General features: G+C 42.1%; 1 protein-coding gene across 1 annotated transcript in view; it reads left to right on the top strand.

Moving 5' to 3' along the window:
* SORCS3 (sortilin related VPS10 domain containing receptor 3) overlaps positions 1-24584 on the top strand; it is a 323256-nt gene that overhangs the window by 274325 nt on the left and 24347 nt on the right. The window contains exons 15-19 of the mRNA XM_075504060.1: positions 8411-8528; positions 10083-10216; positions 14436-14549; positions 16037-16208; positions 23049-23235. Coding sequence (XP_075360175.1) covers positions 8411-8528; positions 10083-10216; positions 14436-14549; positions 16037-16208; positions 23049-23235 — 725 coding nt within the window. The remainder of the gene's footprint in view (positions 1-8410; positions 8529-10082; positions 10217-14435; positions 14550-16036; positions 16209-23048; positions 23236-24584) is intronic.

The raw sequence follows: 24584 nt of genomic DNA, 5'->3' as shown, positions 1-24584 counted from the left end.
TGCAGCAGCTGAAAATCTAGATCCAAAGGGATGGTATATTTTATTTGGAACAAAATGCATCTCCTCTTTCTAGAAAAAAATGCCATTTTTCTTACTCTCTTTCTATCCACAGACAGAAGTACAGCAGCCCTGAACCATCACCCAGTTGCCCTCAGGCTACTGTTCCTAGTTAACAGGTCAGCCAAAAGCAACTGAATTAAAAGCTCCAAAGTGGCTCTTAAAGACCATATTTTTGTTTAGGAAAAAAATTAGACAGTGTTTTTTGTTGGCAATTGCCTGCCTTTCCAGTGTCATCTTTCATCTTTTATGTTTCCTTTGTTTCCAGTCTCTTGCTCCCTGCATCATCTTGCCAGTCATGAGACAGTATAACTCTCACTCTCCCTCTTCCACTCTCCCTAATTGCTGATCTGCGTCTCTTTCAATTAGGTTCTGCTTCCTTGTCTCAGTCCCTTTCCATCCAATTTCCCTGTAACCAGTGACCTCCTTTAACGCTAATTCCATCTAAACCCTAATAAAAAACAATCAGGAGGTTACACAGCCCATTTGGTTTTCTCTACAGTCATGATTTATGTTTAATTCATGGAGAAATATCTCATCTCTCTCCATTCATAAAACCTAGCCCCGCTGGCACAACTTGCAACTGTTCCATCGCTGCTTGTGTGTTTTTGGCCCTAACAGCTCAGCCTGCACATAGGAGCTAGTCTTGCTTTACTGCTACTTTCTTACACACAGATGGCTTCAGATCCAGGTTTCATAAAAGGCCCTCTTTTTTTTGTTTGCAATCGTCAGCATTTTCTTTTATTGTCTCAAAAGCTATAAATGTCAACAAGTGATGGACGTACATTTATGTACCAAGTACTTCTCTAAGTGTGTGCACTGAGCCAGGATCTCTAGCATAGGTTCACCCTTTTCCCAGGTAATGTAGGACCAGGGTAGCCTGGATAGTGGAGAGAAAAATTCAAACCAAATCAAGGCAATTATGGAAGTGAGAGAACCTTGTACAGGGACACAGTTGATTCTCAGTTAGACCTAATATGTTTGGCTGGATTTTGGCTCTTTCTGTTAGGCCATCCCCCCACCTCTGGTCTATGTTACTCAGCGCTCTGGATCAGAGGAAATCGCAGTGACTGGTTTGTGTTGCCTCCATGTATTCATGCCATGTTGATGCTGAACTAATCAGTTCTCCTGGAGCATGGACCACTGGGTTATAAAGTACAATAACCAGCAGCAAAGCCCAACTCAGATCTGGCTAGGCTTCTTAGCTCAATCTCAGTGGTGGTTGTATAGGTGCCAGAATAGGACTCACAGAAGAGCTTTATTATCCAGGCTTGCCAAGAGCCACAGGAATGGAAATGCAGAGCTTAGACATATGCAGGCTTTACCTCTCAGGTTCACATCTACGCATCATACACAAAAGTTAAATGGCTTTAGAGTTCCTGAGAGCAGACCAGCCAAATTTGAATAGCTTTGGTCCTTGACTTTTGCACTGATCGGTCCAAGCTGATGCTGCACAGACCTATCCTGAGTGACTGGGGGTCAGCCCATCTGATACCTATCCTAGATGCTTGTAGAGAGGAACTCTCTACAAGCTATGCTATGCCACTATGTCGTGCTATGCCACTATATGGCATAACTATGCTAACACTATGCTAACTATGCTAACACTATGTCTGTGCTATGCCACTATGTTGCGGGTGGCATTGACCAAGCCCTGCTCGTGAAACCACATTGGTGATCCTTGCTGGGAAGGGCCTTGGCCTTGGATACTTGGTTAGCTCTTAAAATTTCAGCAGTAGCAACATGTGCTTCTCTTTGCTGGACATCAAAGAGAGAGTAAGCACCTTCAGTTATGGTGAATTAACCCCTCAGTGCTCCTGCAGCTGTGATTGCCCAAATCTGGGGCTCCCCCTGGTTTTGCTCAGATAACTTCATTCCCTCCAGGGGACTAGAAAAAAACCAACACATTTGTTTCCCTGCCAGGAGGTGGTTCTTCCAGATTGTGCTTCATAGCACTTCTTGGGTCCGCCCATTAAATAGCTACTTCTGGCACTACCTGTTAGAGGCACAGATGTAAATAAAGAGGGATTTTAACTGGAATCAGAGGGCAATCTTGCTTTACTTTCTCCCTCTCTCCATTCACACAGCAAAAGCACAGATTCAGGTCAGCTGAAATATTTACTGGTGTGGGTGATTTTACTATTGGGGGGTTTTATTGCTTGCTAAGACACTTCCTCTGCAAACATTTTTCCTTTACAATAAAAGGGGAAAAAAAGCAAGGTTGGTTTCAGGCTTTCCTAAATGAAACAGTCTATTTATGATGACACTGCAATTAGCTTTTCCTTCAGTATTATCAATTAAAGTATACATTTGGCTCTCTTTCTTTCTAGTTTTCTGTTGATCCATCCATCTGCTTGTGTAGTTCATCTCAAAAGGTGCTGTCTCTTAAGTATATTTATATTTTTTGCTTTTATTTTATTTTTAGATATTCAAAATGCTTAAAACAGTCTATTCTGTAGGGCTTAATCTTGTTAAAATCTGAATTCGGAGGCCCTCAGAGTACTTTGTGAGAAGCAAAGTGAGGTACCTTTTCATCTCTCTCGCCTTGCTGATGTCCAGTGAAGGAAAAATGCTTCAATAAGGAGGGTACATTTGAGGTTTTGTGTACTGAACATGACCTCAGCTGCTTCCTTTCTTTGTATCTTCGGTCATCTGTCTCACTGATGGGCGTAGCTGAGGACAGGAGGCGTTACCAGAGACTTTGACCGTTATCTCCCATTACATGCAAAGGAGCTAGGCTGACTAGTGAAGGTAAAAGTTCTCCATCTATATCCAGATCAGACCAGCCAAGTACAGACAGCTTCAATGTATGCTTGCTCCATATAATGTTTTGCCAGTTTACTTCAGAAATGATAGAAGGGGACTCGATTTGGGCATTGGAAGACATTTCTATTTCCATGCTTGGGCAGCTTGTCTGAAACTGCCAGCAGGGATAGATCCAGATGGATACAGCTGATGCCTTTCCTGTGAGCAATACAGGAGCTATTACTTGAGAAGATCTATTTCTCATACCCTAGGCAGGGGCAGGGATTGAATCTGTGGACCAGAGGTGGATGAGTTGTTATTTTGTGACCCTCAATTCATTCTGTTGACCTGTCAGGAATGAGCAGTATTGAATTACATAAAAAGCACAACTATCAACAATGCAAGGAATGATAAGGCAAAAGCAATGCAATTTGACAAGAGAACATTGTATAAATGTAAAAAACCTTTTAAATAGTTTCTGTACAAGGTTATCCAGTCAGTATATACTGCATTTGTAAGTTATTGTGTATTTAAAAAATTAATGAAAGATATAATTATAGCAGCATTACCAATGACCTTTTCCAAGATGACTCCATCATGAAACTGTAAGCATTTCAGAATTGTTTTCAAAGTTCCTAGTAATTTTTTTGCAAATTAGTGACATCCAGCCCTGGCAATAAAAGCCTTGCCTTGTTTCTCCAAAGAAGGGATTGGGAAGCATTTTCTGGTTTCCTAGCAATGGTTTCACTGTGAGTTATGCATAGACCCAGTTGAGAAGATGCCATCCTATTAGCTAAGATTTTATGTGGAATTTTAACTGCTTAGTCTGAGGGACAGAACAAAATCTATCCTGTCTAAAGGCTGTAAATTACCATTCCATGGCTTAGGTTGGAGAACTTTTGTTAAATTGAGCTTAGTCAGAAAACTGACTCTGTCTAAATGCCATCTGGGCTCTTGTATTTATTGCTTCTCAAGGACTTCTGGATGAGACTGCTTAGATGGAAAAAATCAAAACATACTTTTTGTGTTGGCTTCTCAGAGTTGGACCTTGAAAACCCCGCTCTCTTCTTTTGTATTCTATGCTTGCAACAAGCAAGAGCTTTCAGTTAGACCATAGTAGACAAAGTTATTGATGCAAAATTCATAGTACATTATGTCCCCTTTTCCCCTGTATCATCTTGATAGTTTAGCTATATTTATTAAAAAAATCCACCTCCCTAGTTTAGTGAGCAGACAAAATAAATGAGAAACAAAAGCACATGGGAATCGGATAAGATAAATGAGATGGTATCTTCAAAGCAATGTGAGGACTCACCAGCTGAATAGGGAAAAATAAACTCCCACCAATACCTTTTTCCATCTCTTTCCTTGGGACTTGTTTTGTTTCTAAAACAGATAGGCTCAAAAAAAAAAAAAAAAAACGAGAGAGAAAAAACACACTTCAGATTGCTGAGGTAATGAGCACACATGATTTTTCCGTCTTCAGCCAACAAGAAGTCATTATCTCCTGTACGCTATCTTCTGTCTTGCCTTTTACAGCTCTTCTAGATCAGCTACACTTGATACAGAAATCCAGATGTACGTACTGGAGCACTTAATGCTAAGCACTTATTGATAGCTGAACACTAGCAGTTTTAAGATGTTGCAGCTTTTTGCTGTCTGCTCAACCCTCTCTGTTGGGCCTGGCCACCCCAAAACAGATAGGGTGGGGAGGGGTCGTATGCATGCACCTTAGTCACTATGGAAAAATATCCAGTGATGTAGTTCACAAAACTGATGAAAGCAGGGTTCAGCTGCAATACCTGATTTTGCCCAGTCAGGGTTTGTTCCCTGTGATGGTTTGTTTAGCCCATTTTTAATTCCACAAAAGATGAGGGTTTTCATCACTTCCCAAGGAAAGCTGTTTGAGTCCAGTGGAGCCCCACAGATAACATAGCACTCTTGTCCATTCCTTACGTTTGATTACTCTCATAGAAGTTTCAAATGCACAACAGAATCATCTTGAAAGGTAATGTAACCTTCGTCATGTTGGTTGGTCAATCAAAAAGTGCTGTAGGCGTCCGGGTTGCATTTATTATTGGTGAGCAGTGCTCACAGGGTGCAGTTGCTTGCTAGCTGCTCTGCATATGAGCAGCTCTTATCTCTGAAGGCTGCACTGCAACGGTTGATCAGGCTTAAGAAGCTTTTTATTAACAAGGGGAGGGAAGTTACTACTTTAGGAATCAGGTGACCCAGAACCACCTCTGCAGCACAGAGGAAAACATCCCTCTCTGTTCACGCTCCTCTAATTACATTTAGTGTAGTATTGTTTCCATCTAAATTATAGCAATTATATACAAAGATCTTCTTTGAAATCATTTAATTAAAGAGTAGCTAATGCTCTGTGCTTTTAGAATGCTAATGTATTGCCTTCCACTTAGGAAACCTTGTTTTTTCCATTAATTATCATTATCATGGAGAATTTCAATGGAAGAGGGGTTTTTTAGCTTGTTTTAATAGATTTAAAATGCAAGTGGTTCTGGCAATTTTTGTAGCTTGTAAAGCACAAAGAAGCCTTTTGCTCTCTTGCTGGACAGTTAGCTAAGGGTCAGTCTGAGGAACAACATTTTCCTTGAGATGTGTTGGTTGCCAAAGAGTTGGATTTCTCCAGCCCTGTTATCTTCTGGTTTCAGGCAAGTGTTTGTGTTTGATTATGTTCTGCCCTCCTCTTGCTATGTTTTCTGTGTAATAAACACCCAGGTCAAATCCTGAACTGGTACAAATCTGCTGGACTAAATGATTTCTGCCTGCTGAGTTGCTGCTTTGTGGGAAAGACATTTCAGTCATGCATCACATCCAGGACAAACAAGATTCATGGGAGAGCTGCCCAGCTGTGCAATAATACTGTGACAAGACGTGCACTCTGTAAGAGTATGTGCTGAAAGCAGTTGTGGCATAAGAGCTGGTGGGATTTACCCAGTGCCAAGGGAAAGTGGAGAGGGGAGCTGGATTTAGAACCCCTACCTGAGTACAGTTTCGGAGGCCTTCTGCATTCCCTCTCCGTGCTGTTTCCTATTCCTCCCTTCTCCCTCCTTCTACCAACAAGTGCCCTGGCACCCCATATTGCTATGGTTTCCATGGTTTGATTTTGGTCCAGGATGTGCCTTCTGTGTTGAGGAACAGGAATTACAGTTTCTTCTGTAGCTTTGCCTGAAGGTAGTGGTGTTTCCTATCACTAATACCCCACAATTAGGACTACACTAAGAAATGTTCTGAAGAACCAGCAACAATCTACCTAATAAATCCATTCCTACACACAAGTCCTTCCCCACCTACTCATTTCTAACCCGTGTACACATTTGTCACAGGTTCTTCTTGCATAGTATCCTCTCCCCTTCTTGTCAGCTTCTTCGAGCTTGCCTCTGTGAGGCAGAACTTGGATATAGAAAGGTGTCCACAGCAAACCCACAACTACAGGCTCTCAGATCTCCTCCACTCCCCCTTTCTGTCCCTGATACCCATGAGCTGAGACAAACCTAAATGGGAGAACATGACTGATTCCTGGATGGTCTCTGTTTTACGAAAACCAGCACAATGCAGAGGAGTTTTGGTGCAGGCTACAGTCTACAGGAGTATTTTGGGCAGTGAGGGGAGAGCAAAGCCGACAACCCTGTGTGATTACAGTGTAAATTAAGATGAACTAGAGTAAAGAATGGCAGCACACTGGGGACGCAGCAGGATCTGGATTGCAGTCAGTGCTTGGAAACTCAATAGAAGTTTTCTCTTTTGTTTCTTTTTTGCTTTGATAGGGAAATTTGTAAATCATCTCTCTCTCTCCCTCCCTCTTTCTTTTTTAGTCTGGAATAATTAAAAAACCAAAACTTTAATCTCATAAGTGGCTTGGGTAAAAATGTAGGTTAGTGAAAGATTTGGTATAAGGAAAAAAGCATTCTTTCTCTGCCCTCTAAATCTCGCAATAAGGCTGATACAATGACATTTGCTGCTTCATAAGAGTCCGAAAAGATTTGGGTTTCAGTACATACAGAATTTTTAAAATCTGGAACTTGTATTTTAGATGAGTTTTTAGGTTCTTTTATATATTCATTTGAGCTAGCCAAGAAGTTGACATGTTATAATGACAAATCAACTTGATCATTGTAATTTTTTTGTTGTTTATGTGTACTAAGATGTTCCCCTTGCCAGTGAGAAGCTATAGTTTTGTTAATGGCTTTTAAAGTCTGGTCACCTGTGTCCCTGCCCTAATCTCCTCCTATTACACACTTCTTTGGAAATCCAGCTGCAGTTTATTGAAAAGCTGCTCCTTACTGAGAAAATTACAGCTGGCCAAGGAAATAGGAAGCTGTTACTTGATCAAAAACTGAACACCCTGCAGAACTCATGCAATGTTTCTGGATGGATGGAGTCTTTTGTCTGGGTACCTGGTGTTATTTATCAATTAAATCATGGTTTTGCTATGATTTTGCTTTCTTTGGCAAAGGTGTGAGCTTCCAACGTGTAGAGTCCCTTAGTATTTGTGGTGATGGTACTTTGGTGATGCATACCATCAGTGCTCATTGTTGCTTTGGTCCTTCCCTTCCAGACACTTAAGCATGCACATAGCTTTCTCTGCAGGTGATGGAGTGCCATATGGTTAGGATGGCATTTAGAGAGACCTGTGTTCAACAACCATCTCTGCTACTGACGTTCTGGTCCAAGCTTGGGCAGAAGCTTCTGGTGCTATTCAATTTTATATGATCTCTTTCATCACCCCATTAATAACAGATCTGTGCCTCAGTTTTAAATTACAGTCTGAGTCCTTCTCCCACTATTTTTTGTGTGCTGACCCTTCAGCTCCAACTGCTCCTATATACTGCCTTACTCAGCACAAACCTTGTGTTGCCCTGGAACTGTGTGGGAAAATGTGTCATTTTCATCCTGAAAATCAGCTTATTACTTAGCTAGGTGAACCGTGGAGTGTGATCAGTGAAAGCTGATAATGAGTGACCTACTCAAAAGAATTAGGAAAAAACTACCGATAACCTTACAGTGATGATCACTTATAATTCCACTCCTACTAGCCACAGTCAGCAGTCACCAGGTGGAAGGGAGGCTGCCGTCTTTGCAGGTCGCTTGCCTACAGTCCATATCCCAAATATGTCATTTCAGGTGTTTCTTTTACAATTCATTAAGTAGTAAGTTTGTGCAACATGAAAGTTCAGCAGTAAAGAAACTGAGTCAGCTAAGAAAAGCATGACTTTGAGACAGCCAAACCCATATATTCATCGGAATAGCTCCCTTTACATTAGACACATTACTTTCTAGTCTGGTTGTTTATTGTTTTGAGTGACACCTAGCTGTCTGTATTAGACTCGGGGCCCATTGTGCTAAGTACTAGAGGCATGAAAGACCTTCCAACACAGGCTGTACAAGGGGTCAGGCAAAGGCTAAACAATCCTAGGATGATACAGGAACAGGAAACTGTTATTCATGACTGAATAGCATTTTCTGGCATCAAGCTCCAAGGCTGTGTATTGGTTTCTGTAGCTGAGATTTGTGAGAAATTATTTGCTTAATGGAAGCATATCTCTGGCTGACTCTGGTTCTTTCTTTTTTCCTTTCCCATGCTCAGAGTTTTTGGGCACTTCAGTCTCCGTTCTGAATGGCAGCTGGTCAAGGTGGACTACCAGTCTATCTTCAGCCGGAGGTGTAACAAAGATGACTACCAAACCTGGCATCTGCACAATCAGGTATTCCCATTGTGTAGGGAGGGGATGAGGGAGGCTCCTTTTCCCATACTCTGTGTTGCTAGGTAGGAATGTATTTGTTCTTTTCAGCAGAGCATATGGGTTTTTTGCATCCATAAAGTCACAGTTCTAACCTGTTGATGCTTTACTTCCCCTGAAGCATATGCATGAATAAACATGGGGCCAGTCTTCTCTGGGCAAGTTAGGGAGACTGTTAACTTCTCTTTGTATGAAAATATTCCATTGCACTAGCTAGATCTTCTTTCCCTCAATGCTCAGGGCAATGTAAAACCTCACCTTGTGATTGAATTGTAGGAGACATTGAACTCTTTGTAGCCCTGTCAGCGACTCATGAAAATAATTTTCTTTCACTTTGCCTCTATGTTCCCTACTCAAAACTGAAAATAAAAACATTTATTCATCCTGCAGGTCCTGCAGGTGTCTGTAAAACTCTGGGGAGCCCTTGAATAAAAGACACCAGAGAAGACCAAATTATTTCATTTTATTCAAGGATACATGCTTTGCTTTTCATACACTCTGGCTTATTTTCATGCTGGATATATTTAGGTCCTGAAGCCACTATAACTGAGAGAGCTCAATACTCTCTGAAGATTACTTATGGGTTACTGGCCACCAGTATGATGTCCCACTCCCTGCAGGGCAACATAACTAGAGCCAGAACTATTGGCACTGTGATATTGCTGAATGAAATCCATGAATTAGAAATGAGCATTAATTTGGCAAGGATGTATGAGATAACTGAAGTCATAGAATTGAATAAATGAAAATAATTTAAATGAAAGAAAAGGGAAGATGTGTGTAACCAGGCAGCCATCTTGGGAATCACTGGTAATAGGAAAGTGCTTCAATGAGATGTTGTCTTTTTTTCTTACTTCTATGCAGACAAATTATTTCTGCATCAGAGAAAATTCTGTTTATAGCAACTCACTTAAATGTCAAATGTTTCTTTTAGATTAGCTACTCCCAGTAGTGCTCTTCAAAACCTTTGTGTTCAAAAAGCCCAATACAACACACCATCAAAATTATTTGAGGTGTATAACAAAGCCAGGTCTATCAAGGAAAGAGGAGGGGAGCCAGGACTGCTGGGGTCCACACCTAGATTTTGTCCCTGCTCTGGATTTCAGGCTTGGGCACTTCTTCCCATAGTAGATTTAATCTGACATGTGGAAGAAACCCTGGAGTACATCCACATTGTCTTTTCAGGATAGTTTGTAGGACTAGATACATTGGCGGATGCCTTCTGAAATATGGCATAACTGGGTGCTTACAATGGCTTGGGCACCCAGGTGTTTTGGGCATATTGTCATTAGCATCCCAACTCAATGCTGCACACACTGCACTCATGGGTCCTCCCAAGGTGGCTTTTGAGTTTGCAAAGCCACAAAAAGGAGCTAGAGTCTTAGCTCCCAACTCTCCCAGCGGTAATTGCTTGCTTTCATTGCCTTTTGTGTCTTTTGACAAAATGCTCCATTTAGGGCCCAGCTGCCACTACAACTCTCTGTTTTTCTTTCTCCTCTTGTTCCTTGGCTGCTGAAGGGGGAGCCTTGTGTCATGGGAGAGAGGAAGATCTATAAAAAACGCAAGCCTGGAGCCCAGTGTTCCCTAGGTCGGGATTATTCCCAAACTGTGGTGTCTGAACCATGCGTCTGCAGTCAAGGGGACTTTGAGTGGTGAGTATGTGACTCGGGACTTTTGCAGGGACTGTTCTAGTAGTATTGGCAGTGGCCAAGCTACCGCCCAGACAGAAAACCTTGCAGAGAAACTGGGTCTCATGCAGCTTTGTGGCTGTGATCGTACCATATAGCATAGATGTGGTCCCCATACCTGTTGTGTGAGGGAGGTGTCCCCTTCATCTGCGGGAGAGATTAGTTAATCTCCGTGTGAAATCCAAGCCTGGAATTCAAAAGCAGAAAATTGCAAGTACTGATTGACCTTTTTTTGTCCATCATTCTAGAAGAGTGACAGCCAGGACTCTTCTCTGGTCCAAAGCATGTCCCTTACAGGAGAAAGAGGGAATTTTTCTGCCCTCACTTCCAACGTCATTGAATACCTAGGAAGCAAGCTAGCAAAACATGCACATTTTTATCATTATTCCTTTGAATTCCTGGGAACCATTTGTTGCTTTTTAGCAATGTGTTATTGAGCAATTTCTGAAAGGGCTTCTTTGACTTGACTGTACAGCCCACCCTTGTCAGATGTAGCTACTTGTTTTGCATAAATATTGGCATTTCTAACTTAATGAGGCCATAATTTCCAAACTGCTTTAAGAACACTTTGAAAGTAGCTTAAAAATAAAACCACTGCTTGATATTGCCTGACAATTAGGGGTAGGAGATGGGAGAATGCATAACAGTTAGGATCTCTGCACAAGGAATTCCTGCAGGGAACCTGTGACAGGAAATATTTCAAAGATTTAAGACTGTCAATAGCTCTGATGTTTGAGCTTAAATGATCAGAATGTCATTTAAATGGAGGTCCAAATACCCTGAAAGCAGGTCAGCTGAGAAAACATTTTCATTTTTATAGTAGGTTATCAGGATCAGTGTCTGGTTTGGTATCGGTGTGATTCCTGAAAACTTCACTTACCTTTGAATCCTTCCTGAAGAGGTGTGAGGCATGACATCTGCACACTTATTTGGACTTAGGCCAGCTGAGACACAGTTCTTTTTAGAATGTGGACACACTGAAATGCGGTAAAAATGAATAAAAAATATAGACCAAAGTGTTTTCTTGAATATCGGAGTAGTTTGGCTCTAAGAGAGGTTCAGGGATATAGAGCAGAGATTTTCATCTTATCTGGATGGATGTTTAATTTGTTCCTAATGCCAAAATTACATCTGAGACTCCTTAGCTTGACTCAGGAGATCTTTCCCCTTTGTTCTCATCTTGGGAACTTGCAGGACGAACAAACTGTCTTGCCCTGCGGTATCTGCCCTTGGCATTGGCATATGGCTCTAAGCTGAACCAAGCACCAATTTCCAGAGATGCTTATAAATTTGCCCTTTTTTCTTTTTTTTTTTTTTTTTCTGGTGGCTTTGTGCTGCACCAGCTTTCTATTTTCATAGTGAAACTTGTCTTTTCTAAGCTGTAAGTGGAAAACTGTGGTAGCTAAATTGGCCTTAAGTGCTCTTCTGCCTTGAAAAGGGTCTGCATCAGAATGCACCTTTTCAATTGATGTGTTCCTTGCATGTGTTCAGTATCATTTTTGCTTAACTTTCCCACTAACGTGAGAGAATATTGCTGTTAACCTTGTCAGTCCTGCAGAGAAAATGCAGTTAGAGAACAGCAGGCTGGCTTTTGTTTCAGACTCTGAGCTGCCAACAGAATTGTTAACTGGCTGCCAATTGTGAAATTATTATAGCTGGTGATGGAGAATCAGAAGAACCAGCTTCAGTTTAAGGGTCAGTTTTGATGCTAGTCTGCAGGGCTGACTGGAAGAAGGTGTGGGGCAATCAGTTTGAAGAAAACATTAGCAGTGCTGGAAATGGGGTGCCAAACTTATCTTAAAAATTATTTTCAAAGAGGAAGGGTGGACTCGTCTGCTCTGACTTGTGACTTCTAAAGGATGAGACAGTTACTTAGTCAGTGGCAAGATACAGGTTATTCTAGAATATGCTTCATCTGCCTTCTTTAGGATGTCAATATGAGAAGGGGAGGTGCTGAGAAGAGCCTTTTCTCTCCACTGACTGGAAGAAGGCTCTAGGCAGGGAGCTTATGGAGATATGTCCCCACTGTAGGTATCTACAGTTGGAAGGACAGCTCCTACTCTTTCACTTGGTGCTTTTGAAAAGGAAAGATGTCCACTCAGCCTTTTCTGGCTGGGTTCACAATTGCTAGTTGTTCTTGGAAGCACTGACTTACCTGTCTCTTGCGTGTGAACTGAGCAGGTCCTGTGTAGAGTCAGGGAAAGGAGGAGGGTCAGCAGCTGGGGTTGTGGGAGTACACTGACCAGCAGGTCCCAACAGACAGGCCCTCTGCTTCCCCAGTAAGTAGGTTTGGAGGCTGGTTCTGGGTAAGAACAGAGCATCCCATGCTACTAGGTGTGGTGATACCAGCCTTCAAGAGTTGTGCAGACAGGACAAATGACTGTAGGAGCCCTACAGCACAAGCTGTGAGGGCTGTGCTCCCCTCCATTTGGTCACAGCGCCCTTGCCCCTGTCTGCTTCATGTTGCAGTGCTATCTGTTTCCTGCTGTTAGATGGCTGATGTGAATTTCAGGGGCATAAACCATGATCCAGGACCCCAGTTCAACAAATCTTCATGAGTCAAGATCAGGGGTGACTCCTGCCAACCCTTGCAGTCATTTCCAAAAGCAAACCCTGGCCTTTTTCTGACAGAGAGAATGGCAGAAGGAACTCAGAAGTGTTATTAAAATGCTCACTGATACTTCTTTTCCCTCCTCCTGTTTCTTTATTTACTCTGTCAAGATAGCTTTCCTGAGAAAGACAGCGCAGCAGCTGGACTTGATTATTTCCTTAAGTTATGCAAACCCTGGGGCTTAAGAGAAGGAAGGTGGGCAGCATGCAAGGTTTTAATATACATTTACCAGAAGTTAATGAACAAGCACAGAACCTTGAGGGCATACAGCAATGTTGTCTTTAATTTTATTAAATATTTATGCAGCTCTTTTCTTCTTTGGGGCAAAGTACAGCTCCTCCTGAATATTTTTAATTACCAAGTCACTGCCAGGCATTTTTGACTGTGCAGGTTGGACCCACTGAGAATGATTAAATGGAATGTTGAGAGAAAGAGCATTAGGGAATCTCCGAACCTTTTAAAGTAGCTTGCAGAATTTTTGCCCTCCAAAAAAGAAACTGTAGCGGCCTGGATCACTAGGGACATAGCACAATTTTGACTCACCAAAGCTCTTCCTAGAGACTTTCTGTTGGCAATTCAGACTCTGAATAAGGGAAGGATAAAACCTAAAGGGCACAGAGAGATTTCAAGGCAGTGGCTTCTGTAGTGTCTGTGTTTCCACAGAGGTTTAGTTTGTTGGTATTTATTAAACTGCTTCAGGCAAAAATCCAGAATCCCTTTTTATTTGCCCCCTGAATCCAGCCTGCCAATAAAGGCTATGTGTAGAAACCTGATCCAGAGCCTATTAAAACTTATGGAAAGCTTTGGAATTATCCTGTTGCTTCATCATTGTATTGGCATGCAAAGGTAGCTGTAGAAAGAAGTCTTGGATGTGGTTGTGTGTGCTTCCACTCTTTGGTGGTCCAAGGAAGCATCAATATCCTGGATTACCTTCCCCATGTGACACAGTATCATGTAATCCTTAGACTACCAAGTTGGCTGTGTTGTTTTAGTTTACTGTTGGAAAAACATCAGCTATGGTTTTCTTTCAGGCCAGTCATAGCTCAGTCAAAGAGCAGGGAGGCCATTAACATACATAAATTACGTATCTTGGCTAGTTGTTCAGGAAATGCTCCTAGTGTTCTATATTCTTAACTGCTTCGTTGGAAAAAAGTGGCATTAGATCTTGGAATTAGTCTGGTTTGTTCTGAAAGCAAAGACTGCAAAAAGCAAGCAAACCAAAAGAACCCAACAAGTTAAATTATTAGAGATTAATAGGCAAAGAAATTAACTATACAGTTTTCTTTCTGAATCTCTGCCTGTTTTGTTACCAAATGAAGCACAAATCCTCCAGTGCTCTGCACGGTTGGTAGTTCTGGTGTTGTCAGGTATCACATACCTTCTGTGAACTGTGTTCCTGCCTCTCAAACGAATCAAGCACTTTGTCTCTGGATGAGCCCAATCCATGATGTTGTGCCATCCAGCAGAGAGCCACCAACACACACATGCTTTGGGGAAAAAAAAAGTCACTTAAAACTCTGAGGTAAATCTAGTGAATGGGTACAGTGATGCACTCATGTCTTGTCTCCGTAGTGACTATGGATATGAAAGGCACAGCAACAACCAGTGTGTCCCAGCCTTCTGGTTCAGCCCGTCCTCCCTGTCCAAGGATTGCAGCATTGGTCAGAGCTACTTGAACAGCACTGGGTAAGTGAACCTTGCAATCTCTCTGGTTTTGGTGACCTTGCCATAGACAAGAGAACCTGGATGGTTCTTTTTTCTCTGCATCCCGCCTGGCTCTTTTCCAGTCTTATTCGTGAGGTAATGTTTGCAGCAGCATCTGTACGGAACATTGCCTCATTCCTCAGAGGCAGGGAGAAGCACATTAACATAAGTGACATGTAGATATTGTATTGCTATCAAGTGATGTATGATCCCTGGAGCCTAGACTTGGAGCTCCCCTTTGCTGCAAAATTAAAACGCAAATCAAGAAGGTCTATCTGAGAGACAGCTGAACATTTAAAAGGACAGGTTCAAGGTATTTCACATCATTTTTCATTGAACCTCTTCCTATCTTACAGCTCCTATTTATAACAGCTTCTGGGGAGGCTCAAATGAGCAATTTTTAGCCTCGTTTTTTTTTCCTCTGACATTTTCACTTTGTATATACAATGCCTTGAGATTTCAGACAAGCTACATGTGCTGGTTTCTCTTCATTTTTACCCAGAACAGATGGCTAGTGTTGGTTTATTATGGTAGCATCACTTTGCAAATGCTATTCTATCATGTGAGGGATACTCTGAACCTCTGGTTGCACTGGCTGGTGCAAAATTGTGATGTTCCTTCTCAGGCAGTGCAGGCCCTGAAGACTTTGCAGGGCTGCTTCTGAGTCATGGGTCCTGCATGCTTGATTGTTATGACAGGGTTGTTTGTGGCTGGTTGATGTGGGTGGCTGAACAAAGTGAGGCTGCTGGGAGCCTCGAGTCACTTAACTTCAGAGACCCCCTTTCAGCTGAAAGGTTGCTATAAATATGGGATGTCGTTACAGGAGCCCTGGCCAGGATGACTGCTTGTAGCCCTCTTGACAGAGTGCAATAAGAAAATAGTTGGGGTCTGTGTCTTCTTAACCAATCCTGTATTTTTACTGTGAAATTACTAGAAAGGGTTAATCCCCCTCAACAAGACCGGGAATAGCCAAGTGTCTTGCTAGTTAGCTAACCTCTTCCAAGAAGAGCCAAGAGAAAAACCCATTCCTTGAATCATTTTAAAATTGGAGTGGACAAAGCTCTTGGCAGATCATTCCAAGTGCCCTCTAGCAGAGTAGAGGCAGACAAAATGTAATAAAAAGCATAATTAAAAAGCTGGGATGCAGGGTGCAATCCTGCAGGCATGGGGAGTTGGGGGAGTTCTCTGCCTTTTAGCAGTGCAGAATAATTCACCTCCACAATGTGTGTCTGTTCTCAGTGATGCTGCTGAGAATCTCTGGAGAAGGTTGGATTGTGATTTGTTTGGCTTTCTCCAATTTAATAAAGCATTAGATTTCTTTGATTCTTCCTTTTCAGTGAGGGAATCATGCAGGCAGTTAGCCTTTGAAAAAACACATGCATTAATATGGAGAAACAAAACAAAAACAAAACAAAGACACTTTTCCGCCCACCGCCTGAGCCCAATCTCCTTTTGTTACTGTTCCCCAGGTACCGAAGGATTGTGTCTAACAACTGCACAGATGGCTTGCGAGAGAAGTACATGGCCAAGATGGAGAAATGCCCTGGAAAAGCACCTCGGGGACTGCACATCCTCACTACTGATGGAAAGTTGGTCACGGAGCAGGGACACAATGCCACCTTCGTCATCCTTATGGAAGAGGTTTGTTAGTGAGCTCAGCAAACCTTTCCCTGTGTGGCAGGACTGGCAGTCTTCTCCTTCATCTGTCAGGCTGCTGAGAAGAAAATAGCAATCTGGTGGGGTCATGAAATGATGAACACTCCTGAGATTTAGGAGAACCCATGAAAGAGGGCTGTACATGAAACATACAAACCAATCATATTGGGTCAAGCCAAAGGAGTATTTGGCTGGTTATCTTGTTTACCAGTGATGATGAAGCCGATGCTGAAGAAAGATAGATCTGGTCAAAAACAAATTTCCCCACTAGCTTCTTGCTGCCTCCAGTGAACTGCAGTTTATGGAGTTTGTGAGGCAGAAGTGGTGTCTCTACGCTTAATAATTCTGTTTCTGGGATGAAAAGCTTTAGCTGAAGCTTTGCTGGGAAAGGTTAAGAACAGTGGGGAACATTTGCAGACTCATGGGGAGCAGTGAGGGACATTATTGTTCTGCAGTAGAAACTGAGTCTCCTCAAACCACCTCTGAGCTCCCCAGCCCATATCTGGTTTATTTATAATGTGGTACAATTCCCTCTGTAGCCAACAGCAGCGTAAGTGATACCAGGTCATGCTGGTGCCTGACGCATCAAAATACTGAGGCGCTTCTGGTGATGTCTCTGAGTCAGGTACCCCTCTGTTTGGCAAACACGTATGGTGCAGCCTGCGTCACCAAGGCTTGTGGCTCAGTGGAGGGCTGGATAGCTAAGGAAGGCACTTGGTATGTATTCAGGCTGACGGTAGGGGTTTCAAATGATCTTATGCCTCTTCTGGTGTGTGATTTAATTTGGTGTTTAGGGATATATGTGACTGCGCCACAAAAAGCCCTGCTGTGTTTGCAACTGCTGCATTCCTCTGCTGGCTTTTGACTGCCCATGGAAGGTGTCATTGGAGGTCCAACAGTGATTTTCCCACAATGGCTTGTGTTACATCTGTTTTCTGGTTAAACAGAAGGGTCAACTCACAACCTCACTTCTAACATCTTTGGGTGTCTCAGGAGGGGCAGCCAGGGAGTGAGGTGGTGTTGGAGAACCACAAGTACATTTTGTGATCTACTCCGTCCTGTGTACTTCATTTTGGGACAGTACCTGGTGACAGCTGGGAACCAGACATGTCACAGTCACAAACATAAGAATAATGGCACCAGGACAGACTAGATGCCTGTCTCCTAAGTATCCTGCCTCTGAAGCAACAGTAGACTCTAGGGAAATCGTATTAGAAACAGTGCAAGCCTAGTGTCCCTTCCGCTCCCAGTCCGTGGAGTAGCCTCCATTGGCAACTAAGACCTTCAAGAATACAAGAAGCTGTTGTAAGTCTGAGCATACTGCCATGAAGAAGTTTTTTCTTGTGATACCTTCTTAGTTTTTTTTAAACACACACATTTCTATTAATTTAAATTCTTATACAGTAACTAAATGTTTCATTGGGACCACGCTAATCTGACAGGGCCTTTTTACATACTTCCTCAGAGGTTCATGCATGCTCTGCTTTTATACAAAGGGGATTTCTTGTCTACCTGGCTGATTCTTTTATATTCTGCAGACTTGACATGGTAAGACGATTTGTATAGACACTGTGAGTGGGAGTTCAGAAAAGAACAGACATAATCTAAAAATTAGGAATCTAGTAGTAATTTATTAAGGAACTCAAGCAGAACTGCTGCGTACAAAGAATGATAAACAGATGGGGAATAAGGCAGCAGTCAAGGTAGCTGAAGAGTGGAGTCTTTACAAGGCTTTAGAGATTGAAAAGGCAGCTGAATAAATATGTGAGGGCGTTCACTCTATGTCCTTTGTTGAAAAATAAGGATAGTTAGAAAAACATTTAATTGAAACAATTTTTTTCTAAGGGAAGAGGATTTTCAAGAACATGTCTTTGTGGGTGAACAGCTTATTCCACAGAGAGCTGTGTGTTGAGTTTGTTTCTTAAAAGTATAGACATTTTAAGAGGAAAAAAAAAGAACACTGAGATTTTGGGCAAAAGTATTTCAGTCTTTCAGTGTGAACCTCAGACAAATGAATTGTCATCAAAGTATTCCTTGTTAGTTGGAAAAAAATAATTTCTGTAGAAGTCTTAATTATTACATACCTTGCTGTGATACAGATTCATCCCTGCCTCCTTCCACCTTCTCTGGTCAGTGTGTTTCCTGGTGGGTTGTTTTGCACTTATGTCTACACTCACTTTTTGAGCCAAACAGCAGTCTGACAAGCCCTCCTATGGATACATCTGTGTGGTCTCCATTCAGCCTTCCTACTGTTTCAGACTAACCCTGATCAGCAACTTTGTGATTAGCCATCAGTTCCTTTCTACCTTCTAGTACACACCCTCAATATATTGATGTGACTGTCCTTTTTGCTGTCCAATGGTAGATGAAGGCTTTATCATAGTTAACTGAAAACTAAATTTCTCAGAATTTATAGGTTTAACTTTAGTAGTATTGTTCACAGTGGTAATTCAGAATATGCGTGTGGCAATGACAAGGGACAAAGAAATGCAGAATGACTGATGATTTTGCTGAGCTTTTAGAAACATGGGGCTTGACTGTGATTTGGACTGTGTATACATGCAAGGGAACATGAGGAGATAAGAACCTTTCTTTACCTTTTTTTTTAAAAAAGTTTGAGTTTAAGCACAAAGAAGTAATAGACTGCCAAGTTGCTGTTGTATGGAGTTGTGTTCTTGACCAGATCTACGAATCTGTTTTTGCACCTGATCTTTTCTGTACATCCCCAGCTCCCCTCTGAAGGGTACATAACCTCCCCTCAGGCCTAAATGGTCGTTTATGTGGCAGCTCCAGTTACTGAACTGTTCTCTTCCCTTGTCTTCTATTTATGCCATCTCACAGATTCCCTCTTTCAGTAATTACAAGGTGATGGCAAGGCTTTGTAATAGGGTTGTAGTTGCAAGTGAGGTGAGAAGGCAAGCAGTGACTATTCAAAGAACAAACCTGAGCAAGCATTGGAGCTCTGCACATCTGTTAGAAGATTGCTAAACTGTGTTTATAGAAAGAGATAGCCACATCCATGTCCTATTTTTATGCAAACAATTTGAGAGCTTCATTAGAAGAATCAAAATACATATATACACTCCTCTCCCCCCAGCCCCAAGCATATGTTGGAGGAATATAGCCCTCTGAAATCAGTGGGAGTTTGGCTCTTAACTTCAGAAGGCCAAAATTTCAACCACTGTTCTGTCTCCACGTTTTTGTCACTTTGCTAGTGTGGCTTCCAGGCAGGGAAACTTTCCCAGGCTAGTCTTGATGGGGAGATGACTTTGAAGGGCTGTTCCATGGCAACACTCCTCTCCACCCATCCCACTACCCTTTGCCTGCTTAGTGATTTCAGTATGCAGAGCTCCGGTCTTTGTGGAAGCCCCTAGCTCATTCCCTTTTGGTAGTTTACAGGGCTTAAAGGAATAAAATGTGCCTTTTGAATACATATGGATTTTTTTTTCCATTTGAAATGCCTCCACTTCATTTCTATTTTAATTTATATTTGTAAACTCCAGTATATCTGACATCATGTGTGGGGCTAGCACACTTGTTTTAGTATTTTATATACTGGATGCAGACGTATAGAAAAGAGAAAGAAAACATGATTAGTGTAATGGGCAAGCTTTGCATTGAAGACCCAACTCTCATAACTGGGGGGAAAAATCATCTGCTACTGTTTAGTCATGAAAAATCTGTTCCTGCTTCTCCACTTCAAACCTTCTCATTTCAGATAGAATTATATTGGAGAAGCAAGGAGGAAATAGAAAAGAGAATTGTAAGGCGTGAGAGAGGAGCTGCCATGATGGGTGCAAGAGATTTCAGCCTGAGGTCACCAGTGATTAATCCAGCCCAGATCAAATTTTTATCTTCTGTTCAGTGTCTTCCATATGAGATGAACTTGTGGTCTTAGTACATTCCCTTGTGAAGTGGTTTTGAAAGGTTTAACAAGCTGTGGGAGCCTTTCTATTAAATAACTGAATATCCCAAGAGTGTAATTTTGCCCTGGCTAGAGAATTTTTTAGCGTGACTTAAAAAACTCTCTGTCAAAAGGATGTTATTGGCTACTCAATATTATAGACAGGTTTTAGTGTCAGTGCCACTCTAGTCCTCTATGTTTTCTTTTTTGTTTATACTGTATTTTTAATGTCCTAGTAGGACAGAGGTGAAAATCGTGCCCTGATCAAGTCAATAGACAAAACTCCCCTGGCTCCTGTGGAATGGGAATGATGGAGCAAGGAAGGAGAGAGATCTAACATATGTAACCAAATATCCATATTTCAAAAACTACATGTAATAAACCTGATTATATGGGTGTGTACCTGAAGACTCCAAGTATATACTCAAGGCAAATTCACATGTGAAAAATACCCTTCCTACACACTGATTTGTTAATGCAGACATAGCCTATGAGGAAGATAAAGTCTGTGGGGCATGCTGCGGTCCTGATTATCTACACAGGGGACCTGCTTCAGTGTAGTCTGGCTTCTTGTCTGTGCTCCCAGGTTTCTGTCCAAAGGACAAGATCAGGTGCACTTTCTGTGCTGGGAAACATAGAAACAGAACACAGCATCCTGCCTGTGTCAGTACCGCCATTGCCACTTACACAGGCTGATGGCGACTGCCAGTAAGACAGCAGCTCCCGTGACTTTGGAGTCAGTGGGAGGCAAGAACTGGGGCCTCTTGCCTTTTATGGATGTTTCTAGCTCTGCAGGAGCCTTTGTTGTACACCTTTGGTCTCAGTCACTGATCATTTGGGTTAGAACAGCTACTTAATAGCTGTGAGCTATTTAATCCTGGTTTAAGGACCTCTTTTTCCATGATCCAGCCAATATTCTGTCTTTATCCTGACTGTCCCAGGGTGATAAGAAGTCATGATCCAAAATGGATCTGTGCTACGTATGAAAGTATTCGGACCATATGAAAAATTGCTTATGGATGTGAGGTTCACAGTCAGAATTTAGGCTGCAAGCCAGGTGTTTTGCCGCACACATGTAAACTTGAAAACTACTGCTCAGAGGAAAGCTGGTGCTGCCAGCTCTAAAACTTTTAGGGACTGTCACACATGTGGTTGTCCCAAGCAAGCTTTTCCCTGTGATCTGCGTTTTTTTCTAGGAAGTCATGGTTTGTTTTGTTCAATACCTGGCCCAGAGGCTTTGGTGAAATCTGTGAGTTCAGTGGTCTTTTCCAGTGAGCCCAGTGGATGTAGGACCCTGCAGGTTTTGTGGTGGCTGTGAAGGGATTAGAAGTACATCAGAACTGGCTGTGAGCTACATGGTTGCTTCCCTCCCTTAGATCAGTATGTAATGGAACTGCATATTAGCTTTGATCCTGACCCTGTGTACTTACAGCTATAATGTGGTTTATGAGATGGCCATGAAATATTTCTTAATTTCCTTTTTTTTTTTTCTTTCCCCCCCCCCCAAAAAGTTAAATTTAGGAGCAGGGATTTTTTTAAGTTTTTTATTTTTACTTTGGAATGTCACTCTTATCGTCAATATATCTGGGGGTTGGTTTCAGTTTTGGGCTAGGAGCACCTCCAAAAGGTAGCGGTATCTTCTTCACCCATAGTGAATACAGTGGAGACCTTTCATGAAAGGAAGTGACTTGGGCCAATACATCTTATACATATGCAGAAAGCTAGAGATTTAATCTGAGGGGTAGTTTTATTTCAGTTTAGTGGAATCACTGCAGTGGGCTTTAGCTCTGTTCAAATTAGCCTTGTTTTGTGTTACTTTTAGTCAGCTGGGGGCAAGTATAAAGTAAAGCTCCAAGAAACTGAAATAACAGACACTTCTACAGTTCAACTGCAGTGCTTTAAAGTATGATTTAAATTAAAACAGTGCAGCTGCTGCCTCTAGACAATACCTGCAATGCTGGAATCTCTTGTCTGTTGTTCCCTCCATCGTTTAATAGCTGTCATTGACAGTAATCCTAGAAGGGATTTTCTTGTCATCTACTTCATTCTCCTGTGTATCCAGGCCCTATCTCTGTGTTGACTGGCATTAGGCAAAAGCTGTCAGTCCTTGATGTGGGACTCAAAGTGTATAAATTCAGCCATCCTGCAGTTACATGTCTAACTGAAACTAGTCATCTAGATTCTCTATCTTCACGGTACAGGGATGGATATTTGCAGAAGATGATTCATGTCACCTGTCTCAGTTATCTTAGGATGGGATGTGTTGGTCTCTTGCTGTCTTTCTTTCGCTCTCTTCCACTGACTATATAGGAAGCCTGGAAAACTAGCTTAGACTAGACTTACAGCATCTCAGTGACTAGGTTCTGTTTCTTTGGAACGTCTTGGAGAGCCACTTCAGCCATTGTCCTGTCTCCAGAGTGTCCCTGATGCTCCCATGTGCACCTGGGAATCACTCTCCAATTAGCATCTAGCCTACCATCGGTGTAGTGCCTCCCATCTCACTGCCTCTGATGGAGGTACTTGTTGGACACCAACCTTTCAACGAAAGGCTGTGCAAAGCCCTGTCTACTTCAGTGACACATAATCCCCAGCCATGCATTGTATTAGATGATTCAAATATGGTCGCCTTGATATGTGCACATTTGGCACTCTGCCCTCCGAGAATCTCTAAACCCAAGACGAGGAAATAACATCTCTTTACAGGTATAAATGTTCGGCTATTGTAAGCACTGCTTGTATGTAATTACCTGGTGTCGATTTGAGTCTGGCCCCTTTGGGGACTGACAGAACAAAACTAGACTTTTTTGGTAAAGTTACGAGTTTGTGTCCATGCTAATGAAATGGAACTGAGAAGCGGGATGGAGAGTAATATAAATCACTCTTATCAGCCCAGTTTCCTAATCCAGCCTTCTCTGTTGCAGGGTGATCTCCAGAGGACAAACATTCAGCTTGATTTTGGAGATGGCGTTGCAGTATCCTATGCTAATTTCAGCCCTGTGGAGGATGGCATCCGGCATGTGTACAAGAGTGCTGGAATCTTTCAGGTGACGGCATATGCAGAGAACAGCCTGGGCTCTGACACTGCTGTCCTCTTCCTGCATGTGGTCTGTAAGTACTTCCAGCTGCTGGATTCCTTGGGTGAAAAACCTAACCTCACTGAAAATCCCTGCAACTTCAGTGGGGCCTAAGAATACATGCAAACCCACCTACATATGCAGCTCATGCTCTTCCAAAGGCTTGGACTTTTACACAGTCTTCTATCTTAAGTAAACTTTATGGAATGAAGAGGAAGGGAAGCTTCTTTTAAAACAAGTATATTTGCAGTCCTCACAGGTACAGAGAAAAGTTTGAAAATGTTTCTCAGTCTTTCTGAAAGGGTCAGAGACCAAGCAGCATATGGAACAAAGTCCAAATGTGTGTTTTCAATATACTTCTAAATCCAAGAGGTTTAGATTAATCTACTAAATTTTGAGTCAGTTATTCAGGATTTGGGAGTTTACAGTCCTTATTAAATAAAACAAAAACATTATGCTGAGCATACTTCCTGGGATATGAATGTACTGAGGACTAATGTGCTACTTTTCATATTTCGTGTGTTTGACATGCATCTGTGACTTGTCCCTCCTGTTTGGTAGATCAATGCAGTTTCCTTCCACTTGGGAAATGAGCCGACTCAAATATAGAGCTCCCAGCTGACTTTCTCAAAGCCACAGGAGAGAGCAGAGGTGTGGAACGCAGGATGAGACCAGGAAGATCCCTGTTCTTTGTCCTGCTCTCAGGCTGCTAGACCTCCTGGGCAGAGAGCTCCATCTGTGTTCAGATGTACCTCATCGGTTTTGCCCCTAATGGTGTTCACAGCCATGTCTGTCTTCCCCCTTAGCCTGTCAGAATGTCTTCTAGCCTGTCTGTCTTTTACTTGAGCTTTTCTGCTGGAAGGAAGCAAGTCAGAAATTTCCAAAACTCAGGAACTTTATTCTTCTTTTTAATTTCAAGCTCCCTGTGTGAAGGAATAAATGTTCCTTGAAGCTTTTATTATGCTCATAATTCCCTCAAAGTCAATCATGGCTGCATTTAACAACCTGTTATTAGAGCATTAACTATTTTTTCCTTCACCTTGGGCCATTAGCTGACAAAAGTGATGGTTACTTGATAATAACAACCAGCTTTGTATGGATTATCTGATTTTTCTCACAAGAGCTGCTTTTTCATGGTGAGGACGTTAGAGCAGAATGCAATGAGGGGCAGTTGCTTGGCCTGGTTGTGCTACCCTACCCTCTTCTTCCTCAGCCCATCAGATCTCTCCTTTGACTTTTATAGCGTTCTTAGGTGGCCAACTTATTAACTCTAGGGAAATATTTTACAAGCATTTACATTCATGCTAAAACTGAATTAAGAAGATACCTCAGTACTAGACTTTTAATATATTTGGATGTACTAGTCAATATAGGAGGTTTGAC

Source organism: Mycteria americana, chromosome 6 (genome assembly GCF_035582795.1).
Source record: "Mycteria americana isolate JAX WOST 10 ecotype Jacksonville Zoo and Gardens chromosome 6, USCA_MyAme_1.0, whole genome shotgun sequence".
NCBI lineage: Eukaryota > Metazoa > Chordata > Aves > Ciconiiformes > Ciconiidae > Mycteria > Mycteria americana.
Note: the sequence above shows the minus strand (reverse complement) of the source record. Positions and strands in the feature narration are given on the sequence as shown.